A 21215-nucleotide genomic window follows, 5' to 3' on the forward strand; every position below is an offset into this window, starting at 1 on the left:
AAATCATTGATTAAAGACGTTACAGCAACAGTCCTAATTTTGGTCCTTGCAGGACTCCACTATTAACTGGGCCTTACGTAGACCATTATTTTTAATAACTCTGCCAATCCAAAATCTGCATCTTAATCTGACAGGAATCTATTCATTAAGTAGCTGATACTGCAGAATCCTGTTTCTGGGTCTTTGCTATAATGGCAAGCAGGAAAATTCAATACAGAAAAATGCACTAAGGTGCTTCACAAAAGGTAAAATCTGACAAAGGAATCAATCCCAGGGCAAAGGTGAAATCACAAGCAGTGGCCAAAAACTGGGTCATAGAGGTAAATTTTAAAGCAGCATAGGGATGTGCAGAGGGGTTCCTAGAGCTTAGTGCTGAAACACCTGAAAGCACACCTATAAATAGCAGGGGTTGGGGGGGGGGGTGGGGGGGCAGGGGTTGGTTTAAGGGTATATAAAGTTACACAAAAGGTTAGAGTTAGAGGAACAGAAGAATAATGAGACTTGTGCTGGAAGAAGTCACAGAAATTGGAAGGGATGGGGCCATCAAGGTTTTAAGCAGGGGGATGAGGATTGATAAATTTAAGACAGTGGTTTGGGAGAACAATGGTCAACAAGAATGGGTGTGAGGCCACTTGGTGCTGGATATGACACGGTGGAAAAGTTTTGAATGAGCTTAGGTTTAGAGGGTCAGAAGGCAAGTTTTGTTTTTATTCTTTCAAAGGATATAAGTGTCACTGACAAGACCAACATTTATTGTCCATCCCCCAACTACTCTAGAGAAGGTTGTGTGAGCCCCTATCATCAATTGATTTAGTTCATGTAGTGTAGACCCATCAACAGTGTTGCTAAGATTGTATTTTCATCTAGCAACAGTGAAGGAACACTGATATATTTCCAAGTCAGGATGGTGTGTGATTCGGAGGGGAACTTGGAGGTGATGGTGTTCCCATGTGTGCATTGCCCATGTCCTTCATAGATTTGGAAGTATAACTGAAGGAGGCAGCTTTGCTGGGAATTGGATCAAGGAAGGAAGTGGTGAAGGTTGTGAATGAGGTTAGCTTGGAGAGGACTTGAGTGGAACTGGAAAACAAATAAGAGAGAGAAATTTGAATTTGAAGCTAGTGTTGGGGGAGCTTGAAGGAAATTTGGCAGTGGAAAAGGACATGGCGTTGGAAGTTAAATAGGCAGCAAAACAAATGGTTTGAAACTGAATAACAAGTCCATGAGTTCCTTGCACACCTTGGATGTGAGGGCTGAAGACAATTTTAAGGCAATAGTTGGTACTGAAGAAAAAAATAGGGTTAAACTTGCTCTTTAGAATGATCCTGGAATTTTGCCCTGGCAAAGGGTGGCTAAACCAATTGTACACTTGGTACATTTAAATATATATCCCTTGGATTTGAGGGAGTAAAAATGGGGACCGTGCTATGGAAACAAAGTGGATTTTTTATTGGGTCCCAGGAATCAAAGGTGGGAAGTGTGGGAATAGTTGAACAAATCATTGACAGCAGAAGTATTGAAATGGGTGGTGAGCCAAAAGCTAATTGGAAATTTAAAAGTGCAGTTTTCATTGCCAGTGGGAAAATTCTTTTCAGGGGTGGTTGGAGCAGAAAATGATTAAATGAGGTGGATTTTGGATAAGGGATACAGGGAAGTGATTGGAGGTGTTTGCCCAAGATCAAGGTAGAGAAGCCACAGGTCAAATTTGGGGGAGTCACTCTGAATATGGTAAGGGCCAGTAGAGGTGATTTAGTTGAGAGGGCAAGGGAGTTGCTCAGATCAAACGGCTGATTCGTTATTCAGAGTGATGCCAACAGCATGAGTTCAATTCTTGTACAGGCTGAGGTTATATATAAAAAGGTTTACCTCCTCAAACTTGCCTCTCACCTGGGGTGTGGAGATCCTCGGGTTAAATTACCACCAGTCAGCTTTTCCCCCCTCAAAGAGAAGAGCAGCCTATGGTCATTTGGGACTATGGTGACTTTACTTTCTCATTGCAAATAAAACAAGAGAAACGGAGATGGGAATCAGACTGAAATACAGATTTGCATTCCCCTTCAGTCTTGATAAAAAAAACATTGGGCAAGGTGCAATGTTGGCCTAGTGCTTCATGTCATTAGTGTGTGCTTAAACTGGACCAGATGCTGGGCAACACAACAGCTGAGTGACTATCACTCAGATTTGGGCCAGTGTCTGTGGGAGTTTGCGCATTCTCCCCGTGCTTGCGTGGGTTTTCTCCGGGTGCTCCGGTTTCCTCCCACACCCCAAAGATGTGCTATTAGGCTGATTGGAAGTAATAAATTGTCCCTAAATTAGTTTCCCTCAACATGGATTGCCATAAAAACAATAGATAAGGGTCATGGGTGGAGGGGGGAACTGGTAATATTAAAATGGCAGCACGGGCTCGTTGGGCCAAAGGGCCTGTTTCCCAGGCTGTTTTTGTTCTTTGTTCTATATCAAGAGGTCTTATGACCAGCACCAGCAGGACATGGGCGGGGGCCATTCTTGTCTAGCTCCTCTGTGGAATAGCAATGCAGAGGAGCCATTGTGTTGTTGCATAATATGGATATGAGGTGTGAACACACAATTACTATTCACATCTCAGGTGTGTTGAATGGACACGATCAAGTGTTGAATGGACTGATTCCCACTTGACCCACTAATGGCATTGATGCATCGAGGAAAGAGACAGGACATATGTGGAGAGTTGGTTGGGGCTGCTGTTGGCTGTTGTATGCCCAGTAAATCGTGCTTTCTAGGTCATTCAAGCTGGACTCCTGGCTAGTTCACCCTGGGAAAAATTTGTATCAGCAAGCATTGGTAAGTGGGTCCTGCCTTTTGGAGCAGTTAGCCACTGCAGACAAGATGCTTCTTCCTGGCTTGGTATCCTATATTTTAAATGTTCAGGGAGTGGAGGAGAACATTTGGATACTTTGAACTTTTGAAGTATTCCCTATGGGGAGTATCATGCTTGCCAGCTGTTCCTTACAGGTGTGGGGAGGTGAGCACTCAAATGGAAGAGGGCACTTGGAGAGGAGCAGGCCATAGCTTTGATGTGGCAGAGGCTGTTGTTTGGGTTGCTGCAAGTGAATACATTATTCATTCAATGCTCTCCTCAACTGCTGACAGGAGCTCTCTTTCTCCACCCCCCTATCCCTACCAACCAGAATTTTACCTCATAAGCATAGTTGAATTGCTATAGTAGCAACTATGGATTGCTCCAGAGCATTTGAGGAAACCCTGGTTACCTGGACACAATAGGAAATAGACAATAAGCTTGTCTTCTCTTGAAAAGTGCCCTTCAGGCTGGCAACCCCATGGCTTCATTCAAATCTCTGATAGTTCTTACAGCACTCAAATATACTTAAAAAGAGTACTTCAAAAACAACACACTTTTGTAAAATATAGCACTGGAAATTGTAACAAACAAATAATTTTCTGGCACAAGAACTTAGCAAGTTTCCATGCTTACCCAACCATTTCACGAAGCACCTTTGCAACACTTGCTCATTTTGAGTAGACTCATCCACAACAGCTTGCCTGGACAATACTGTCACATGGCCTCATAATGGTTTATTAAAATATTGTATCTTATTGGGAATGAAATTGCAGTTAAAGTTCACTTTATTAACCTCTTTCTTGAGCTGCTTGCAATTCAAGAAAGTACTAGTAATACATAAAAATACCTCATTATCAAAGTGCCAATATGAACAAGAAACAAATGTGATGTGGGCTACAGGTAACTTAGTGCAAAGAAATACTACCACAATCCAAACAGTAATAACACTGACAAAGGTAACCTGAGCTTGTATAGAAAGAAAAATCATTTGGGGAAAAAAAATTAATTCATTCCAGCACATCAGTCTCTTCAAATTGCATAAGGCCATCATTTTCAACTGAATTTACTCAGCTTCTCTTATTCAACATGCTTAATGATGCCCATTATGTTCTAACTAGCAAGCTTGTAGGGTACACTCAGTATTGGAATTTTCATAATGTATAATATATCCTGGAGGGCCCTTGATTGTGTTTGAATTTATGATTACAAAAGCAATAAAAACTTTGATTCCATATAAAAACTATAATTTGTCTAAATATCTTCAGAATCTTAAAATATCAACTTCAGGGTGTGCAGATGTTTAAAAAGTTTAAAATTGGCAGCCAGCAGCAATAGTATGTTAATACTCCAAATTTACCATGTTCAGTCTGGTCACTGGAATGACTGACTCCAGCAGCAGCTCTGCCTCATTTACTTTACATACATATGGATGAAATGTCAGATCCGTCATTCAAAAATGGAAGATATCAAGCAGTACAGGATACTGGCCATGAGGGAGACTGACCCCAAAAATACAAAAGCAAAATACTGTGGATATTGGAAATCTAAATGAGAAAAAGAAAATGCTGGAAATATTGAAACAGGTCAGATGACACCTGTTGAGAGAAAAAAACAGTTAACATTTCAAGTCAGAACGTTTCATCAAAATGTGCACTACTCAGAAATATAACAGGCTCCCAAAGCCCTGGGCCAAACAACTGTCTTGCACTCTATGCACATTTGTCCCAGTTAAAGTATGTTCTTGCTGAACCATCCGAGATGTGGCACAGTTTGCCTCCCACAGGTTAGGCTGCACAATGACTTCATAAGCAATGTATGGGAATATACACATTCAAAATGTGTAAATGTACTCCTGAATGTACCTCACAAAATACACGTGAATGTTCCCATAACTATGAGCATTTCACAGGACATATACACACCTATCTGTATAGTTTGCAAATTTCACACAAGCGTTACATAGTCTCTCAGCTTCAGTTCTGCTGGTCAGTGGTTCAGTATCTACTTATGTGCTAGTATGAACCAAGGGTGCAACAACCTCTCTCCCTGGTGATCTTAACATGATACCCTGTCTTTCACATGTTCTCACGTGCACTTCTCAAGTCTATGTGTAAAACAAAGGGAAATACTTACATCAGATGAGGCCAGATGCAATTTATTGAACTACTTTACAGATAATGAATATAATCAGTTCTCTATTTGATGCATCCAACTACCAGTAACCCCTTTGAAAATAATCATATAGCATACTATATTAGCAGACGCACATAACTATTCCTATTTGTTTTTTGACTGAGTAGCTCTAGTGTTGAGGGGTACAATTTCTCCTCTTAAATGACTGACTGCTCGAGGGTCTCTTCTGTGTCAAGTCAGAGCCCCTGACTCGTTTCATGTTTAGTATTTTACCAGGAGGCCTGTCAATCAAACTTGACCAAAATCTTCCACTTCAACAGCATATTCTGATCACTGATCTCACGATGAGCTCACATGAATAGAAATAATCTCACGTAGATGGGCATGATTGCTTACTGTAATCACAACTAATGTTCACTGTGAAAGCACTGAGGTTTAGACTCTTTGGTGGAGGGATTCTCCGATCTCCTTCATTCCCACCCACTCTCAGTAAGAATGGAGTCTGACACCCAGCCAAAACTCCATTCACTGCAGCGGCACTGAAGAATCCTAGGACAAGGTTGGGGCTTCCCTCGAATCTTGATTAAAACTGACTTCAAAAACCCAACTATCTATCTGCTATGCAAAGTGCTGAAGGAAACTGGTTGAAAAAGAATTTGAGTATATCTATTTCACCTGTTATGTAGGAGAAACACCTTCCATATGTAATCTTGCTTGAAGCTATCCAATTTCATATTTCTAAATAGTACTTCTGCATCCCATTTTAAATCCAGGTCTGCAATTCAAATTTAAATAAATTAAATAAACCCAACCATATCCATTTTTTCATGATTTACAGAACCAAATCTTTTTTTCCTAGGAAAAAGAACGTGGCATGGTGGCACAGTGGTTAGCACTACTGCCTCACAGTGCCCGGGAACTGGGTTTGATTCCCGGCTTGGGTCACTGTCTGTGCAGAGTTTGCATGTTCTCTCTGTGTCTGCGTGGGTTTCCTCTGAGTGCTTCGGTTTCCTCCCACAGTTTGAAAGAAGTGCTGGTTAGGTGCATTGACCCGAACAGGCACTGTAGTGTGGTGACTAAAGGGTATTTCACAGTAACTTCATTGCAGTGTTAATGTAGGCCTTACTTGTGACTAATAAATAACTTTTACTTTTTTAATAATCTTCTTAAATTAGATTAAAAATTGAGTTCCTGACATTCAGCAAGTCAAAAATGTCCTTTTAAAAGCAAGGCTTGAAATTTGTGAATAGTACATGGGATCTAGTAGACAGCAAACACATCGGAGTAAATGTCTCCAGCTCAGATGTCCATGAATAAAATTGAAAGTTGAAGGAAGACTGACACACAAGGGAGGGAGGCATATCTGAGCAGTTAGCTCTAGACTTTGGTCACAACTCATGGAAGTGCAAGATCACAGAAGGGTTGATACAGCTACCAATCTGCAGGGTAAGGAGAACTTAGCTGAGAAAAAGAACGAGGATCTGCAATGACTAATTCTATACAACAGGCAGAATGTACATGCTACATACGAGGATAGTGATAATAATTGTAGGAAGGACAGTCAGAATTTTGACCATAGAACATTGGCGACAGAGGCTGCCAACTGGAGGGAGAAAGAAGGAAAACGTGATATGGTAGTTGTAGGGAATTCAAGAATTAGGGAGATAAATAACGTCCTTTAGAGTTCCCATTTGGTATGCTGCCTCCGAGGTGCTAAGGTGAGGGTCATCTTGAATTAACTTGAAAGTATATTCAATGGGGAAAGTGAGGATTCAGTCATTGTGACCCATGTTGGAGCCAACAATGATTTCTACATAGATAGCATCTTTAAAATCATTAAATATCCCAAGGCACTTCACAAGGGCACGATGTAAAACATGACAATATGTCACATTAGGCGTTATTGGGATAGATGACCAAACACTTGGTTGAAAAGGAAGGTATTAAGGAGCACCTTAAACAAGGAAAGATGATGGGTTGAGAGGCGTAAGGAAGGATTTTCAGAACTTAAAAGCCCAGGTAGTAGAAGCCATAACCAGCAGTAGTGGAGTAATTAAAATCAAGAAAGTTCAAGCGGCCAGAATTAGAGGAGGGTTGAAAGGTTATGGACATTGTAGAGATGAGGGACAAAGCCATGGAGGAAATTGAAATTTAGCATTTTAAAATTTGAGACATTTCTAAATTGGCAGACAAATAAAATGATGGAGATGTCAAAAAATAGTGTCAGTATTTACAGTATAGGAAGAATATCTATTATATATAGCATGCTGGACATCCCAGTGAAACTAATATTCTATCATCTAAACCAACATAAACAAAGTAACAGTAATGTAGAAAATAAAAGCACTAAAAAGTGACAAGTCCCCAGGACCAGATGGTTGCCATCCAGAATGTTATATTGTCAATGAGAACATTGTAGATGTCCTAATTATAATCTTCCAATGTTATTTCAGTTGAGCAACTGTTCCATTTGGCAGGGAAATGGTCACTATGCAGAGGCGGCATTATGGCACAGTGGTTAGTACTGCTGCCTCACATCTCCAGGACTCGAGTTTGATTCCCAGCTTGGGTTACTAACGGTGGAATTTGCACATTCTCCTGTGTCTGCATGGGCTTTCTCTGGGTGCTCTGGTTTCTTCCCATAATCCAAAGATGTACGGGTTAGGTGGATTGGCCAAGTTAAATTGCCCCTTGGTGTCAGGAGACTAGCTAGGGTAAATGTATGGAGTCAAGAGGACAGGGCCTGTGTGGGATTGTGTTCAGTGCAGACTTGATGGGTTGAACGGCCTCCTTCTGCACTATAGGATTCTATGATTCTATTTAAGAAGGATGAGAGAATTAAAGCAATGAATTATAGATCTGTTAGTTGGCAGGATATTATTAGGGCCTATATTTAAGGATACAATGATTGAACATTTTGATCAGAGAATGGAATTGTAAACGCTGAACTGCACCTGAAGAACCTGATTGAATTCTGAGAGGTGACTAAAGTAGCAAAGAGGACAAAATTGCTAGATGCTTTTAATAGATTTCCAGAAGGCATTTTATAAAGTTCCTCACGTGAGACTGTTCGCTAAAGTTGAATTTCATGGAAAAGCAAATGATTGACCTGGCTAGAAAACTGGCAGATCAGCAGGACATAGTGTATTGATAATACAGCTACTCTAATGAGCAGGATATGAAAAGTGGTGTCCCACAGGTTGAGACCTCATCTATTCACTATATTTATTAACAAAGGTAGTGGGATATAGAGTCACATTGAAGTATACCAATGATCTTATTGAAGGCAGGACAGATGGGAGCAGGTTATTAATGTTAATAGATTGTGATTAGTCAAAATATTGCAGATGTCAATATAGGAAAATGTGAAGGAATTCACTCTGGAGCTATAAAGGAGAGATAGTAGTTTCTGAATGGTGAAAAGCTCTAAGCAGTGGAGGTCCAACAAGACTTAGGGTTCATATACATACATATCATTAAAAAGTCATGGACAAGTACAGAAAATAATCAAAAAGGCCAATGGAATGCTGGCATTTATATCCGGGACATTAGAATGCAAGGGGATAGAGGTTACTCAACAGTTATATAAAGGCTACTTAGACCACAACTGAAATACTAGCTAGAACATTCCATTCCTGTTTCTTTCTGACAGGTTTGGTGACGGGAGTAGAAAGTTTCGCAAGGCCCAAATTGCATTTCATGTTGACAAAAACGCAATGCAAATATTCTCACACAACACCAGTGATATAATGGAATTTCTGATCATCATTTCCATACATTAACATCTGATTATCAGGTCTTCCCCCTCTGTAACAAGCAATTAGGTTAGAGATCACTCCTGATTTCACTGAATGACAGAACAGGCTTGTGGGGGTAAATGGCCTACATGGTTCTAAAGCTGTGCACAATATTTCAAATATGTTCCTAAAAACTGAGTTAATGATCTCATTTTATTGAATCTAGTGTCATTGTTATTATTGTACTCTTGTCTGTTTGATTTTGGCCCAGATGCAAAATGGTGTTCTGGAAAACGTGGGAACTGTATCAAATGTACATTTGAGGTTTTGAAGAACATAGGGAAATGATATTTTTGGCTGGTTACAATTTCAGATAAGACGTAGCACCAACATTTAAGAACTCTATGTTATACTTTTGATTTATGGCTTTAAAACCAAAGCAGTGCAAAAAGATTAAATAGCAAACAGCAACAAATCTTTTAAGTTTCAGTAAATGTAACCTTTATTCTCTGACTTCTTTTTCACCATGTACAAATACAGAAGATCTACGTTATTTTGGTCTTATTTCACAGGACAGTCTTGCTCATGAACAGATAATTAACCACTGAACACATCCCTCACTATGGAACATGATTTGGTTTAATATATTTCTGGCAGACAGCTAAAAGAACAAATTATTAAAAAATAATGTCCTGCCCACCAGAAATTTGATGGCCTTTAAAACAGGCCTTAAAGGCAGATTGTAAAGCTTGACTACAAAGCTATACAGTCACAATAAAGCAACAGTTAAACGTATACTGAGCATTGATTATTGTACAGCCCAAACAATAGCTATTGAGCAAGTTGCGCAGACAATACAGTTCATAAGACGCTGCATTCTGACAGGCAGTAGTTGGGGCATCAAATGGCCTTTTTCAGTCCACTATATTCAGCACTTCAAATCCAGTGTTATTTGTTTTATAATCAATGGGGATATTCCTAACAGCATGTGCTATACACTATGATGAATCTTCATTATGAAATGCCCTTTTTCACTTTCCTCAAACTACACCCAAAGTTCCTCATGATTCCAAGATTGTAGTGAAAATGAATGACTGGAATACATTGCAACATAAAACTTTGCTTTTGGTGTGTTCTCTGTATTAGTCTTCTATTACAGTATATTCAACTGGCCAAAGAGTCCTAACTGAGGCCAAAATGTTCAATCTAGTGGTCCTTTAAGATTAAATCCGTCAATATTCCCAACAATTTGAAACCATGTAAAATTGTTTACTGTTAACCATTTCCATTGCAATAAGCAATCCATCTTAAATGGGGTCAAGAGTACAAGTGTACTTACTTGTTTACAGATTTATAAGTATTGCTTTGAGCTAGTCAGACAGCAGCTACCAAGAAGCACATCTCAGCTCTCACAGGAGCTGCTGCATCAGTTCTAATCAAAGGCAGGAATTTTTTTTTAAAAAGCAGATGAGGTGGAAAAGTCACACAAATTCCAGAAATACCGACTAGCTCCACCCAATTATGGGGACTGTTTATAAAAGACACAACTGCTAAATACATCTTTTAATATTTCAGCTTCCCATACTCCTTCAAGTCACTGAATTTTGTACTTTATATAAGATCATCTGCAGTGTGTAAAATATACATGTAAAATAAACAGTTTAGAGTAAAAATACTCATCACAGGAAATGATGCAACGTACTCTTGTTCACAGCTTCTGCAGAGCAAAAGATCAATGAGATCCTCACAACTAAACCCTTCTCAATGTTGAATTATACACAAATTTGAATATCAGCTAGGTGCACATTTTCTTTATTCCTTTCCTGATAGCTGCTGATGTTTGCTTGGATATGGAACGATGGGTACTGACCGTTCTCTAACTTGTCCAAGTGGTCATCTTAAAACAGCTTTTGTAGCATATATATGTTTATATACACAAACACGCACACACACACACACACATACTATACATATGCATCACATACACTTTCCAGCAGGTGTCATTGGATAACGATCAGAAGAACCTTTGCTGACTATTCCCTTCCAAGGTTAATTGTATCATTCATATAATGCAGTGAAATTTCAGTATATTCACAATCATCATTCAGGCAGAGTTCCTCTTTGAACAGCTGGGAAAAACATCCTACAACTGTTTTATGAACTAAATGAAAGATCAATGGTAGTCTGTTTTTAATTTACTGCGATTTAACCAGTAGCATATTATGAATCAGATGATGTCATCACTTTCACAATATAATCATATTGTACATATTATCTTGGAATATCACCATACGTAATATACACTTAAGTGAATCATTATTTTGGAACCTGTTCTGTGGAAATTCTCCATGGCTTTGTTTCCAGATTCACTCTTGCTAGGCAGATGTGGTGTATATTTTGCACTTTGGTGAACAACATTAGTAATGCAAAATATACAGCATAACTGCAATCAGACAGGTTTGAACTTCAAATTTGGCTTTAGGTGATTGACCACCTTAAGGAAGTGGTTGTATATAGCTATGGCTTTGCACAGTCCACGGTATAATTGCAACAGACAAACTTTTTAAAGTTTTATGCTAACAAGGAAGCCTGTAGTAAACCTTTCCACATAGATTTAAGTACGCAAATACAGAATTCTGCTTTCACTCATCTATACAGCAGTTAGGAGCCAACAAACATAACTGGTTGGCTGCTGGTTTGCTTCTTTCTAAAACCAGGTACAACTCTTAAATATTACTTGCATTGTAGTGTGAACCATGTGGCTAATGAAGATTCCTGTTAATCTTGTATTCTTTTGAGAAATCTCAGAATTTAGAATAGCATTCTGCTGTAAAAATGTATGATATTGTATTTCTGGTAAACAATGTTTCATATAGGTCAATACTAAGCTTTATATTTAATACACAGGTAGGTATCATCTTTCGAATTAAGGTATACACAACATACCAATAAGATAATTACAAAAAGAAAATTAGACTTTTTGAACAGGATTGTAACCGTCCTACATTCATGCTATGCGACAGCATCTTCTGCAGGCAGTCTACAGAAGGCAGCACGTTAGCACATAATCTAGTTGTTTAACCATCAGAATATCCACAGTTTAAAAGGTAAGTTTCTGGTTCCCTCCATTCTGTAAGGCAGAATGGTAAACTTTTTCTCAATGAGTGCTCTGCGCTCATGAAATAGGAAAATCTCATTTTCTTTCAGTGATATTAAACAGTACTTTTGGTTCAAGTTACAATGTATATTCGGTTCAAATCTCAATGACTGAAGCATAAGCAATTTCAATTTCATGTTTTACGTTCACACTGGAATGTTGGGTGGACTGCAAGAATGAACTGAATCTCAGACTGATACTTGCACATGAACCAGGTATACCTCTTTATATAGATCTCAAAATGCTGAACATGATTACTTCTACCTTAATGCAAAGATAAAACTTTACACTAAACATATTTGGATCTACTCTTAATGAGTTTCAATTTGAATTTAATTATCGCACATCCTTGGATTCTATCGGTTATTACTTGATAATCTAGAAAAGGCTGTCATTAGGTGTGGTTGAAGCCTGAATACTGGTCTCATGTAAGAAATAGCTAGGTGCCATTATGTGAAGAAATTAGGATTGATATCCCGGATAGATGGGTTCAAATGGACTTAGAGTCTTTGTTTGCAAAGATTGAGAATTTCAGAATGGATTCTGATTCAATTTAAATTTTACTTACATGGTAAACAGTTAAACAATCGACAAAAAATGTCCACATACTTTAGATCTGGTACTCCATATAAACTGATATTCTGAAGGCATTTAATGGCCTCTTCACAAGTACCAAAACCACGCAGAACAAAAATTCCATAACCACCTTGTGATATACCAACTTTCACAATAACACTCAATGTTTATAGATCACTTACAATTGATTTTAGGGAATTATTAGGAAACTACCTTAAAACGGTGTAATTTTAAATATCCTTTTGTATGACAGCATTATAAACCCTGTCTACAGGGGACAATTCCATGTTACATCCAGTATTTTCAGAATACAAAATTAGCGCCACTGTTCAATTATACTTTTTGTTTTCTTTATTTTAAACCCGTCTGGACCTATGGAATACACAACTGAACTGATGGCTCGCACATTCAAGCTTAAAAGAAAACAATAGCTTATGAACTATTCACTAAAATGCACTTCCAAATGAAGCTGGCAGTGATTGTAACAACTTGGATTTTTACTCAATATTCTAAAGAAAAACGAGCGAGGAGGACCCAAATTTGATTTCTAGTCAGTGCTTATTCAGAAGCTGACACTGATCTGAGATATAATTTGTCCGGTGTCCTTAAGGAAAAGAAATAAGTTGTTTTTTAAACCAACCTTCTATCACAGTCTCATGGGTATCAAAGCACTTTCGCTGTCAGAGTTAGGCACATAATCTAACGTCCTTAATTCTAGTTGTAATTTAACAATCCCTGCTATATGTGTATGCCACGTACGATAGAAACGGGCTACCTGTGACTTCTCAAAGAGTATATTTTGCCTGCTGATGTTCAAAGGCAAGGATAAGATAAATAATATTATGGCAAAGAAATGAAGATGCTTGTTGAACTGCATCTAGTAAGGGACAAAGCCCTTGAGACAAGAGGAAAACTGGCTAGATAGGCTGGGCGAATGGGCCAGGAACTGGCAAATGGAATTTAACGTTGGCAAGTGCGAGGTGGTCCACTTTGGTAGGAATAATGGTAGGAAGGACTGTTACTTACGTGGTGAAAAACTGCAGCAGGCGACGGTGCAGAGGGACCTCGGGGTCCTTGTGCATGAGTCACAAAAACCCAGCCTGCAGGTGCAGCAGGTGGTCAGGAAGGCGAATGGGATGCTGGCCTTCATAGCGAGGGGGATTGAATATAAAAGTAGGGAGGTCTTGCTGCAGCTGTATAGGGCATTGGTGAGGCCGCAGCTGGAGTACTGTGTGCAGTTTTGGTCGCCGCACTTACGCAAGGATATTTTGGCCTTGGAGGGAGTGCAGAGGTGGTTTACTAGGCTGATACCGGAGTTGAGGGGGTTGAGCTATGAGGAGAGGCTGAATAAACTAGGCTTGTACTCGTTAGAGTTTAGAAGAATGAGGGGAGATCTCATTGAGACATATAAGATGATGAATGGGATGGATAGGATAGAGGTGGAGAGACTCTTCCCACTCAGAAAGGACAGTAGGACTAGGGGGCACAGCCTCAAGATAAAGAGGGGGCGGTTTAGAATGGAGTTGAGGAGGAACTTCTTCACTCAAAGGGTGGTGAATCTCTGGAATTCTCTGCCTGTTGAAGTGGTGGAGGCTGCCTCGCTCAATATTTTTAAGACGCGGGTTGATGGGTTTTTGATAAGCGAGGGGATTAAGGGTTATGAGGAGAGGGCGGGAATGTGGAACTGAGCCACAACAGATCAGCCATGATCTTATTGAATGGCGGGGCAGGCTCGAAGGGCTAGATGGCCTACTCCTGCTCCTATTTCTTATGTTCTTATGTTATGGTCGTGAAAATTGGCAACACAAACAAATTAATGATGAAACAGTGAAGCTTTCTTGGTTAAGAGTCTAGACATCCATTGGTCTGCTGAAACCACTGCACACAAAGGAAAACATTGTTTGATTCATAGCTCTTTCTCTTTGCCAATTGTACAATGATTATTTACACAAGATAAAGTGATGTCACATGTTTGTAGCTTCTGTTATTGATACTTGAAAGGTTTGGTAGACTTATACTTTTATAGGGCTTCGTAAAATAGGATTTTAAAAGAAAGCTTGTAATGAATGCTCTTTTCAATCTTTTCCACAAATGTCATTGTTACTATAGGGTTCATTGATTCTTTCAATAGTGGGTGAATGGGCATAGAAGTTCTAGATGTTAGCATGGAGGGTATTGAGTGGTCATGCGTGGGTGGGTGAAAAAGCAAAAGTTGGCATGAAGACATTCTGAATATATATTTCAAAAGTTTTTCTCATCCAGATGCTTCAAGTCATCCCTGAGGTTCTACGAACCCAGAATCCTTGAACAACCGTCTCAACTCTGTGGGACATTGCTAATGTTAAGAGATGGCTAACCTTGCAATGAAGCCAGAGAGTACAGGGAGTGGGCTCATGACTGGTATAAACCTGCACCCTTATCCCACAATGACAAAAGTTGTGTGACAAAAAGGTGCCGCAAACTGCAGAATTGAGCCCTGACCACTGTTTTTAAAGGCCTGTGTAGTCTCCACAGTTCTATGGAAAGCCAGTCTAACCTTTCAGATTATGATGACTCTTCATCAGAACTTTTATACTCCGGACTTCTGATGTAGGTTCATCATGACCTGAAATAATGAGTGGGAATTTCCACCCCCCACGGCATTTTGCCGCAGTGAAGGCATTCCGCCATCAGCAAGATCTTCTGGTCCCCACAAAGTCAATGGGAATTCCCGATTCATGGACTCGCCTGTCGCCAAGAAAACCAAAGCAGGGGTTCATTGGACAGGAAAATTTCAACCAACAGTCCTTTTTCTCTCCACAGATGCTGTGTGACCTGTAGAATATTTCCTGCATTTTCTATTTTTATATTTCTAGCATCTGCAGTATTTTGTTTTGGTAAATATTGACAGTCTTGTTAAACATACAGGAAATTATAATCAAACCTTAACCCAATTTCATGCACAACTCATAGGTGCCATTGATTTGTGACTAGAAACTAAATTCCTGACAACTTTACTCTCCCTAGCCCAAGGGCCCTTATTTTGGTTACAGCATTCCAAGCCTAGCATTGGCTGCAAACAACTGGCCCAATGTTGTCAGTGAATCAGATCAGGTATATTCGATTGATATGACTTGGTACGTCTTCACCTTTGTAAATATCTCGACCTTTCAGCCAGCAAGACAAGTGTTCTGCAGAGTATCAGTTCTACTTTTAGGAATCTACATGCACAATGAAGAAAAATCCTTCTTCGTTCGAGCCTAATACATCAATACAGACTATCCATAAATGTACTTGATGTCCTAGCAAATTACCATAATCTTATCTGCATGAATAACATGCTGTGTTTAGTTTATAACAAGTGTAAAACCATTAGTGTTTGCATCCAGAATGCTTGCTTTGAATATTTAATTCAAATTCCTATTACTCTTACCTGTCTTTCCTTGCAGCTATTTATTTTTCTTTTATTTATCAAATAAATTCAATTTAAAACACTTCATACAAGGATGGTTAATTCATGATCCAAATTGAACATGGAAGCTCAAGACGTGTGTGTACTGGGTAGGTTAGCAAAGACATGACCATTTAGCGCTTAGTCTAAGTAGTTTTCATGAATAAAGACAGAGAATTTCAGATTCAGGACAACAATCAAATAATACCCCCAGACATCAGATTTCAGCACGTGTTTGTGATTCACTAAGTAACTGTCATCATACTTGGGTCATTCTACAACTGGTGATACTATAACAAAGACTAAAAGCATTCCCATGTCAATATTAAAGTTGCTTTCAAAAGTTCTTTAAAATAAACTGGGATTTCCAATTTACACAATTTACTATTGGTTTCTAACTCTTTCTAAAATACCAGCATGAACAATACCAAATTTGTTTGGATAAGAGGAGTCCTTAAAATAGTTGAAATTTAAAGCAGCACTGTAAAAGAAAACAAATTTTATGTATCTCTTTATATACCTTCTGGATCTGTGTTGTTATCCAGGTCTACAATAAAGATCTGTTCTTAGGATAGCAAATGTGTTTGCTTAAAATGAAAACCAACATAGGATCATCAGTGACAATTGCCATTCAGATAGCTACTTGAATCTCCAAACAACCAAACTGGAGATGTGTAGGAACCAGATACAATAGAGAATGCAAATCTTTTAAAATATGAATTCAGGACATCAGGTCAGGAAGAAATTGAGGTGATGCCAAAGTACTAGCTTATTTTGAATATATATTGCTATGTTGGCTCATCACTAAATATCCTCGCAAAACCAGTTTCTTTTGCAGGACTGATCAACTGAACTAAGATTATGGGGTACATGCATTAATTGATATTCATTTTGGTTAACATTCTTTCTCATCCTGGCTGCTAACTGTAAAGTATCAAGAGTCCGGAAAAGTACTTGTTGCTGCAAGTACTTTTCCCATAGTTACCACATTAAAAAATGTTTAATTCTTTTCATACCAGCTTTATTCCATCTATAGATACTGGTACCCTACAATATCTTACACAATGGGCTAAACTTGATGTCAGTAACAGGAGTTGCAGCAGGATAAAACGCTTCACCTTTGAATCTGATCATGTACTCATCGATGCCCACACACAAGTATCTTTAGAAAGAACTGTTTGATGATGATCAAGAATTGCAGTCTGGTCAGTACTATTCCCCCAATCCATTGTTCTTCAGATAAATGGTGCATTACCACTCTCCCAGTCAATATTGGCTGACTTGACACACTTCAGAGTCGAAACTGGGAACTTCTTGAAATGCATGGCTAAGTTCCAACTGAACTCTCTGGGGAACAGCAATTTTGTTTTGATAATACATGCTACGTATCTATAATGGGGGAGCAGCGTAATGGTTAGGACACTGTCTTACAAGTTTGTAGTCAGCTGCCTGGTGCTGTCAGTGAGACTCAAGATTAGCATTGACCTTCTTTTCCTAGCTACTGTACGGGCTAGCTAATAATAATTCAATAACTATCCTCACAGAGGAAATAATGGGACAATGTTTGCTGTTGGCAGTGGAATCATGGAATATATGGCCTGCTCATTTGTGTTGAAACAAAAGAGGCAGCCAAAGCAGAAAATACAGAGCAATACATTTGAGAAACATATTAAAAACTGAACATTTGCTGAACTTTAGAACCAAAGTACATACATCTCCAACTTGAACTGGATGCAACAACTAGCACACATTAAATTTATTTTAAAAAATTTATTATTTTTGAATATCTTTGTGATGCAATGCATTTGCACCACTACTATTTTGTGAATAGGTCCACTATTATCACAATGCTAGTGTAAATAAATCCAATGCGATCGTAGAAAAGTTACAAATCTGGCACATACTAAAATACCAACATCAAGGCAAGCCAATGACTCATAGATACGAAGCCATGTTCGTTCAGTGAACATCTTTCCAGCATGAATCATTCAGTATTATACCAAGCTGATCTTAGAATATGTAGATAAGTGGGACAATACAAATTCCAACTGCTGCTGCATTGGGGAGGGAATGTTACATTTTTAAGATTGGAACTTCACTGAAAAGCTGAGCACAGATGTGTGCTTAAATGAGCCATTTTCTGATTGAATTAACTGCAAATATAAAGATTACTGTTATTTCTGTTGCACTTCACAACAAGTGTGAAGTTAGTGCTGAGGAATGGACCATCCAGACCTGGAACTGAGCAGTTCTGGTGTTGGATGATAAGCTGCAGAATATAATTATCATTGCTATATCTAACAATGCGCTGCAGATGCCATCTCAGAACACTTACTTCACTAGAGTAACATTTTGCCATCTGACATCCTTTAGCTTTTGATTAACACTGCAAATTAGTACTGAATTAGGGGAAATGTTGCGTAGTGGGCCAATGTCACCAAGAACTGAAACAAGACTGCCCAAAGTTACTCCATGTAGAAAGTTTATGATCAACTGACAGAAGATTTTCACCCTATCACAGGCTACATTTGAACCTTAAGTTCAAGGTACCTAACCCACTAGACTACTTCAAATAGTGACCTTTAATTTGCAAAGTTAATACAAATAAAAAATTGTGGAATTGCTAAATCCTAGAAGGATTGTGTTTGGCATATCTAGATATTACACGTGGTAAAATTATTCCTAGGAATAATAGAATTATTGAGAAAGATTAATGTAATCGTAGTCATTCACTCATCCTCCTTGGAAACCTTACCTGAATAAGCATCATTACAGACTTTATGCACTGTTGTAAGATGTCAAAACCAAACTACTAATTTAAAAGGGCTGATGATTTATAATTAAAAGAACTGGCGGCATTCAAATTTCAAATGGAAAGGCCTTACAATGAGTCAAAAAGATATGACGACAATGAAGTTCATTCAGAAAGCCTTGATGGACCGACAGATTGACTTTGACTATGAAACTTTGTTGAACTAACAACCCAATTATTTAAATACAAAGTTAAATAATTGCTTTCCTTTTCTTAAAGATTTAGGGATATTTCCTCTCAGCCAAATGTTTCAGATTTTGGAAGGCAGAATTTTCCCTTATTTGCGTAGAATTTTGTGTGGCCCCTTTGCAGCAGATGCAGGATCATAAACATGGCAAACCATTCAGGAGGCAACTGACTTTGGCAGGACTGGAAAATCCCACCAGTGGGAAGGACTGTAAAATTCAGCCCTTAGTTTCTAGTCTGATGTTTGTTTGCCCTATGACAGCAGGTGGAGCTAGTGAACATTGCAGCTGTAAAATTTAATTACCTAAAATGTTAGACCAGCTTGAATATATCAAAGACTTGAAATGATTTAAATATAGCTGAAAAAAAATACAAAACAATAAATGAAGGAATTGTATGTTATCGCATTAAAAAAAACACTGACAGTATTAAAAAACGCTGACAGCAAAATTCTCTAATTTAGTGGCACTTGCCTTCACTATCAACTGGCTAGTTTGATTGAAACAGGCTGAATCAGCAGAACTCAGTGAAACACACCAAACATTTATCGTGAAATTGGCAAATAAATAAATATCACTCCAGCAGATAAATCATGCTGTCTTATCACCAAGGCTGCAGCTTCTGCCAGCATGCAATAGCTCAGCTGAACTCCCCATCAACACTTACAAAAAAACTCAATTCGCTATAACTAACAATTATTTTGTAAATGAGTGCTCTTCTTAATGAGGTCCAATAGCATTGGCAAACATAATTTCTTGTTTTGCATCATCCACATCTATGTTAGGTTATGACCTTGGCCAAACACAAAGCAGCTTAGCTCTAGCTCTGACGAAGCGTCATCCAGACTCGAAACATTAGCTCTATTCTCCCTCCACAGATGCTGTCAGACCTGCTGAGATTTTCCAGCGTTTTCTATTTTTGTGACAAAGCAGTTTTACCAGTGTTACAGTTCCATTCGCAACAGACTCTTTTTGAATCGGTTCTATGATCAAGAATTAGTGCTAAATTCAGAGGTAATTCCACTCTGATCTTGATTTGTATGCTCAAACTCATTTCGTAAGACTCAAATTTTTGCTCCCTGTATTCAAGCTAGTTTCCTGACCAGGTACAACCAGGGAGAGTATGATGTTCTAATAAACTATAAACTCTAATTCTATGTAAGATATAGATATACCTTCATTCTTCCCAGACACATTGTATTTGAACTCATATTCTGGAGGTGAAATGACAATGCTCCAGCACATTGTACCATCCCCTTCCTGGGCAATGATTCATACTAGATATCTATCGATGTTCATTTGTTAATTTCAATGAAGGCTTACTGTTAGGTTACTGGTGAACAGGTGCTTAGAAGAAGCAGACTTATTCAATTAACTGAACTTACAAGCCCACAAGATGCATTCATTATAGCACACAGCAACTACTCCTTTCAGTGATTTTCTACTTCTAGGTGTGCAACGAGACTGAGCATTCAATGTCAGAAACATGCCAAATGAATTTGCTAATCCTGCCTTACGTGAGCATCATAGCACATCAAGTTAAAAAATCTATACATAATTCAGTTCGTTGAGGTCAGAAAACAACTAGCCTTGCATTAGATTTAACTGGAATTCTTGTGTGGACCTGAGCATGCCAGTTGTGTGTCCCAGGTATAAATCCAAGTATAATTGTGCTAAAGATACTGGGAAGAAGAGCATGTGGTTCAATTTCCTGTCTGTCCAAGTTCATTTTACTCAGTATAATCCATAGGTTATTAGGAATTAAGCATCTCGCATCAGTTACCTAAGTTGACTGCACCCAGATGTATACACAGACACACACGCACACTCACATTCAGTTTGAATATCTGTCTTCTACTGAAATGAAGGCAGTTTTTTTCACTTTTTTCAATAAAACTCTTGTCAGAGGCACACCATAATTGGACACTCCATTCACCGAATATTTGTGGAATCTGATGGTTGCAAGGTCTGTAATACATGTTTGCTGGGTGGTGGCATAATCTCTCTGATCTCTCCTGGTTCCAAAGGAACGGGGCCACACGGATCATGTTCATTACAGCTAAGTCGGCCATCTAATTTGGAGATGAAGAGGGCTCCGTCCCTATGATCTGTGCAGAAAGAGCTGGGACACAGCTCACAGAAAGAGACTGCTTCTTTACCACACACATCACATTGATGCCATGGACATTCCCATTTACCTATTGACAAAACAGAACAAGAAAATGATCAGATAGCTTCTGCAGGGAAAAAAACATTTTTCAATATGTTGTGTATCAAAATTAATACCACACACAAACATCAATTTATATTTACATAGTACAATTGATGTAATAAAACTTCCAAAAG

At 38.7% G+C, this 21215-nt stretch overlaps 1 protein-coding gene across 4 annotated transcripts in view; it reads right to left on the reverse strand.

Annotated features, from left to right (window-relative positions):
- The window catches only part of LOC145351919 (uncharacterized), a 180784-nt gene that overhangs the window by 4224 nt on the left and 155345 nt on the right, over positions 1–21215 (reverse strand). The window contains exons 24-25 of one of the 4 annotated variants that reach the window (XR_013888473.1): positions 20702–21067; positions 5566–5747 (exon numbers count right to left, since the gene is read on the reverse strand). Coding sequence is in view for 2 of the 4 variants with exons in the window: in XM_080201706.1 (XP_080057832.1) it covers positions 5711–5747; positions 20806–21067 (299 nt within the window). In the remaining 2 variants the exon portion in view is untranslated. Of the gene's footprint in view, positions 1–5565; positions 5748–20701; positions 21068–21215 lie in introns of those variants that run through there. The other 3 variants (XM_080201706.1, XR_013888472.1, XM_080201707.1) reach the window with 3 other exon arrangements.

Source organism: Carcharhinus amblyrhynchos, chromosome 13 (genome assembly GCF_965287045.1).
Source record: "Carcharhinus amblyrhynchos chromosome 13, sCarAmb.v2.hapA, whole genome shotgun sequence".
Lineage (NCBI taxonomy): Eukaryota > Metazoa > Chordata > Chondrichthyes > Carcharhiniformes > Carcharhinidae > Carcharhinus > Carcharhinus amblyrhynchos.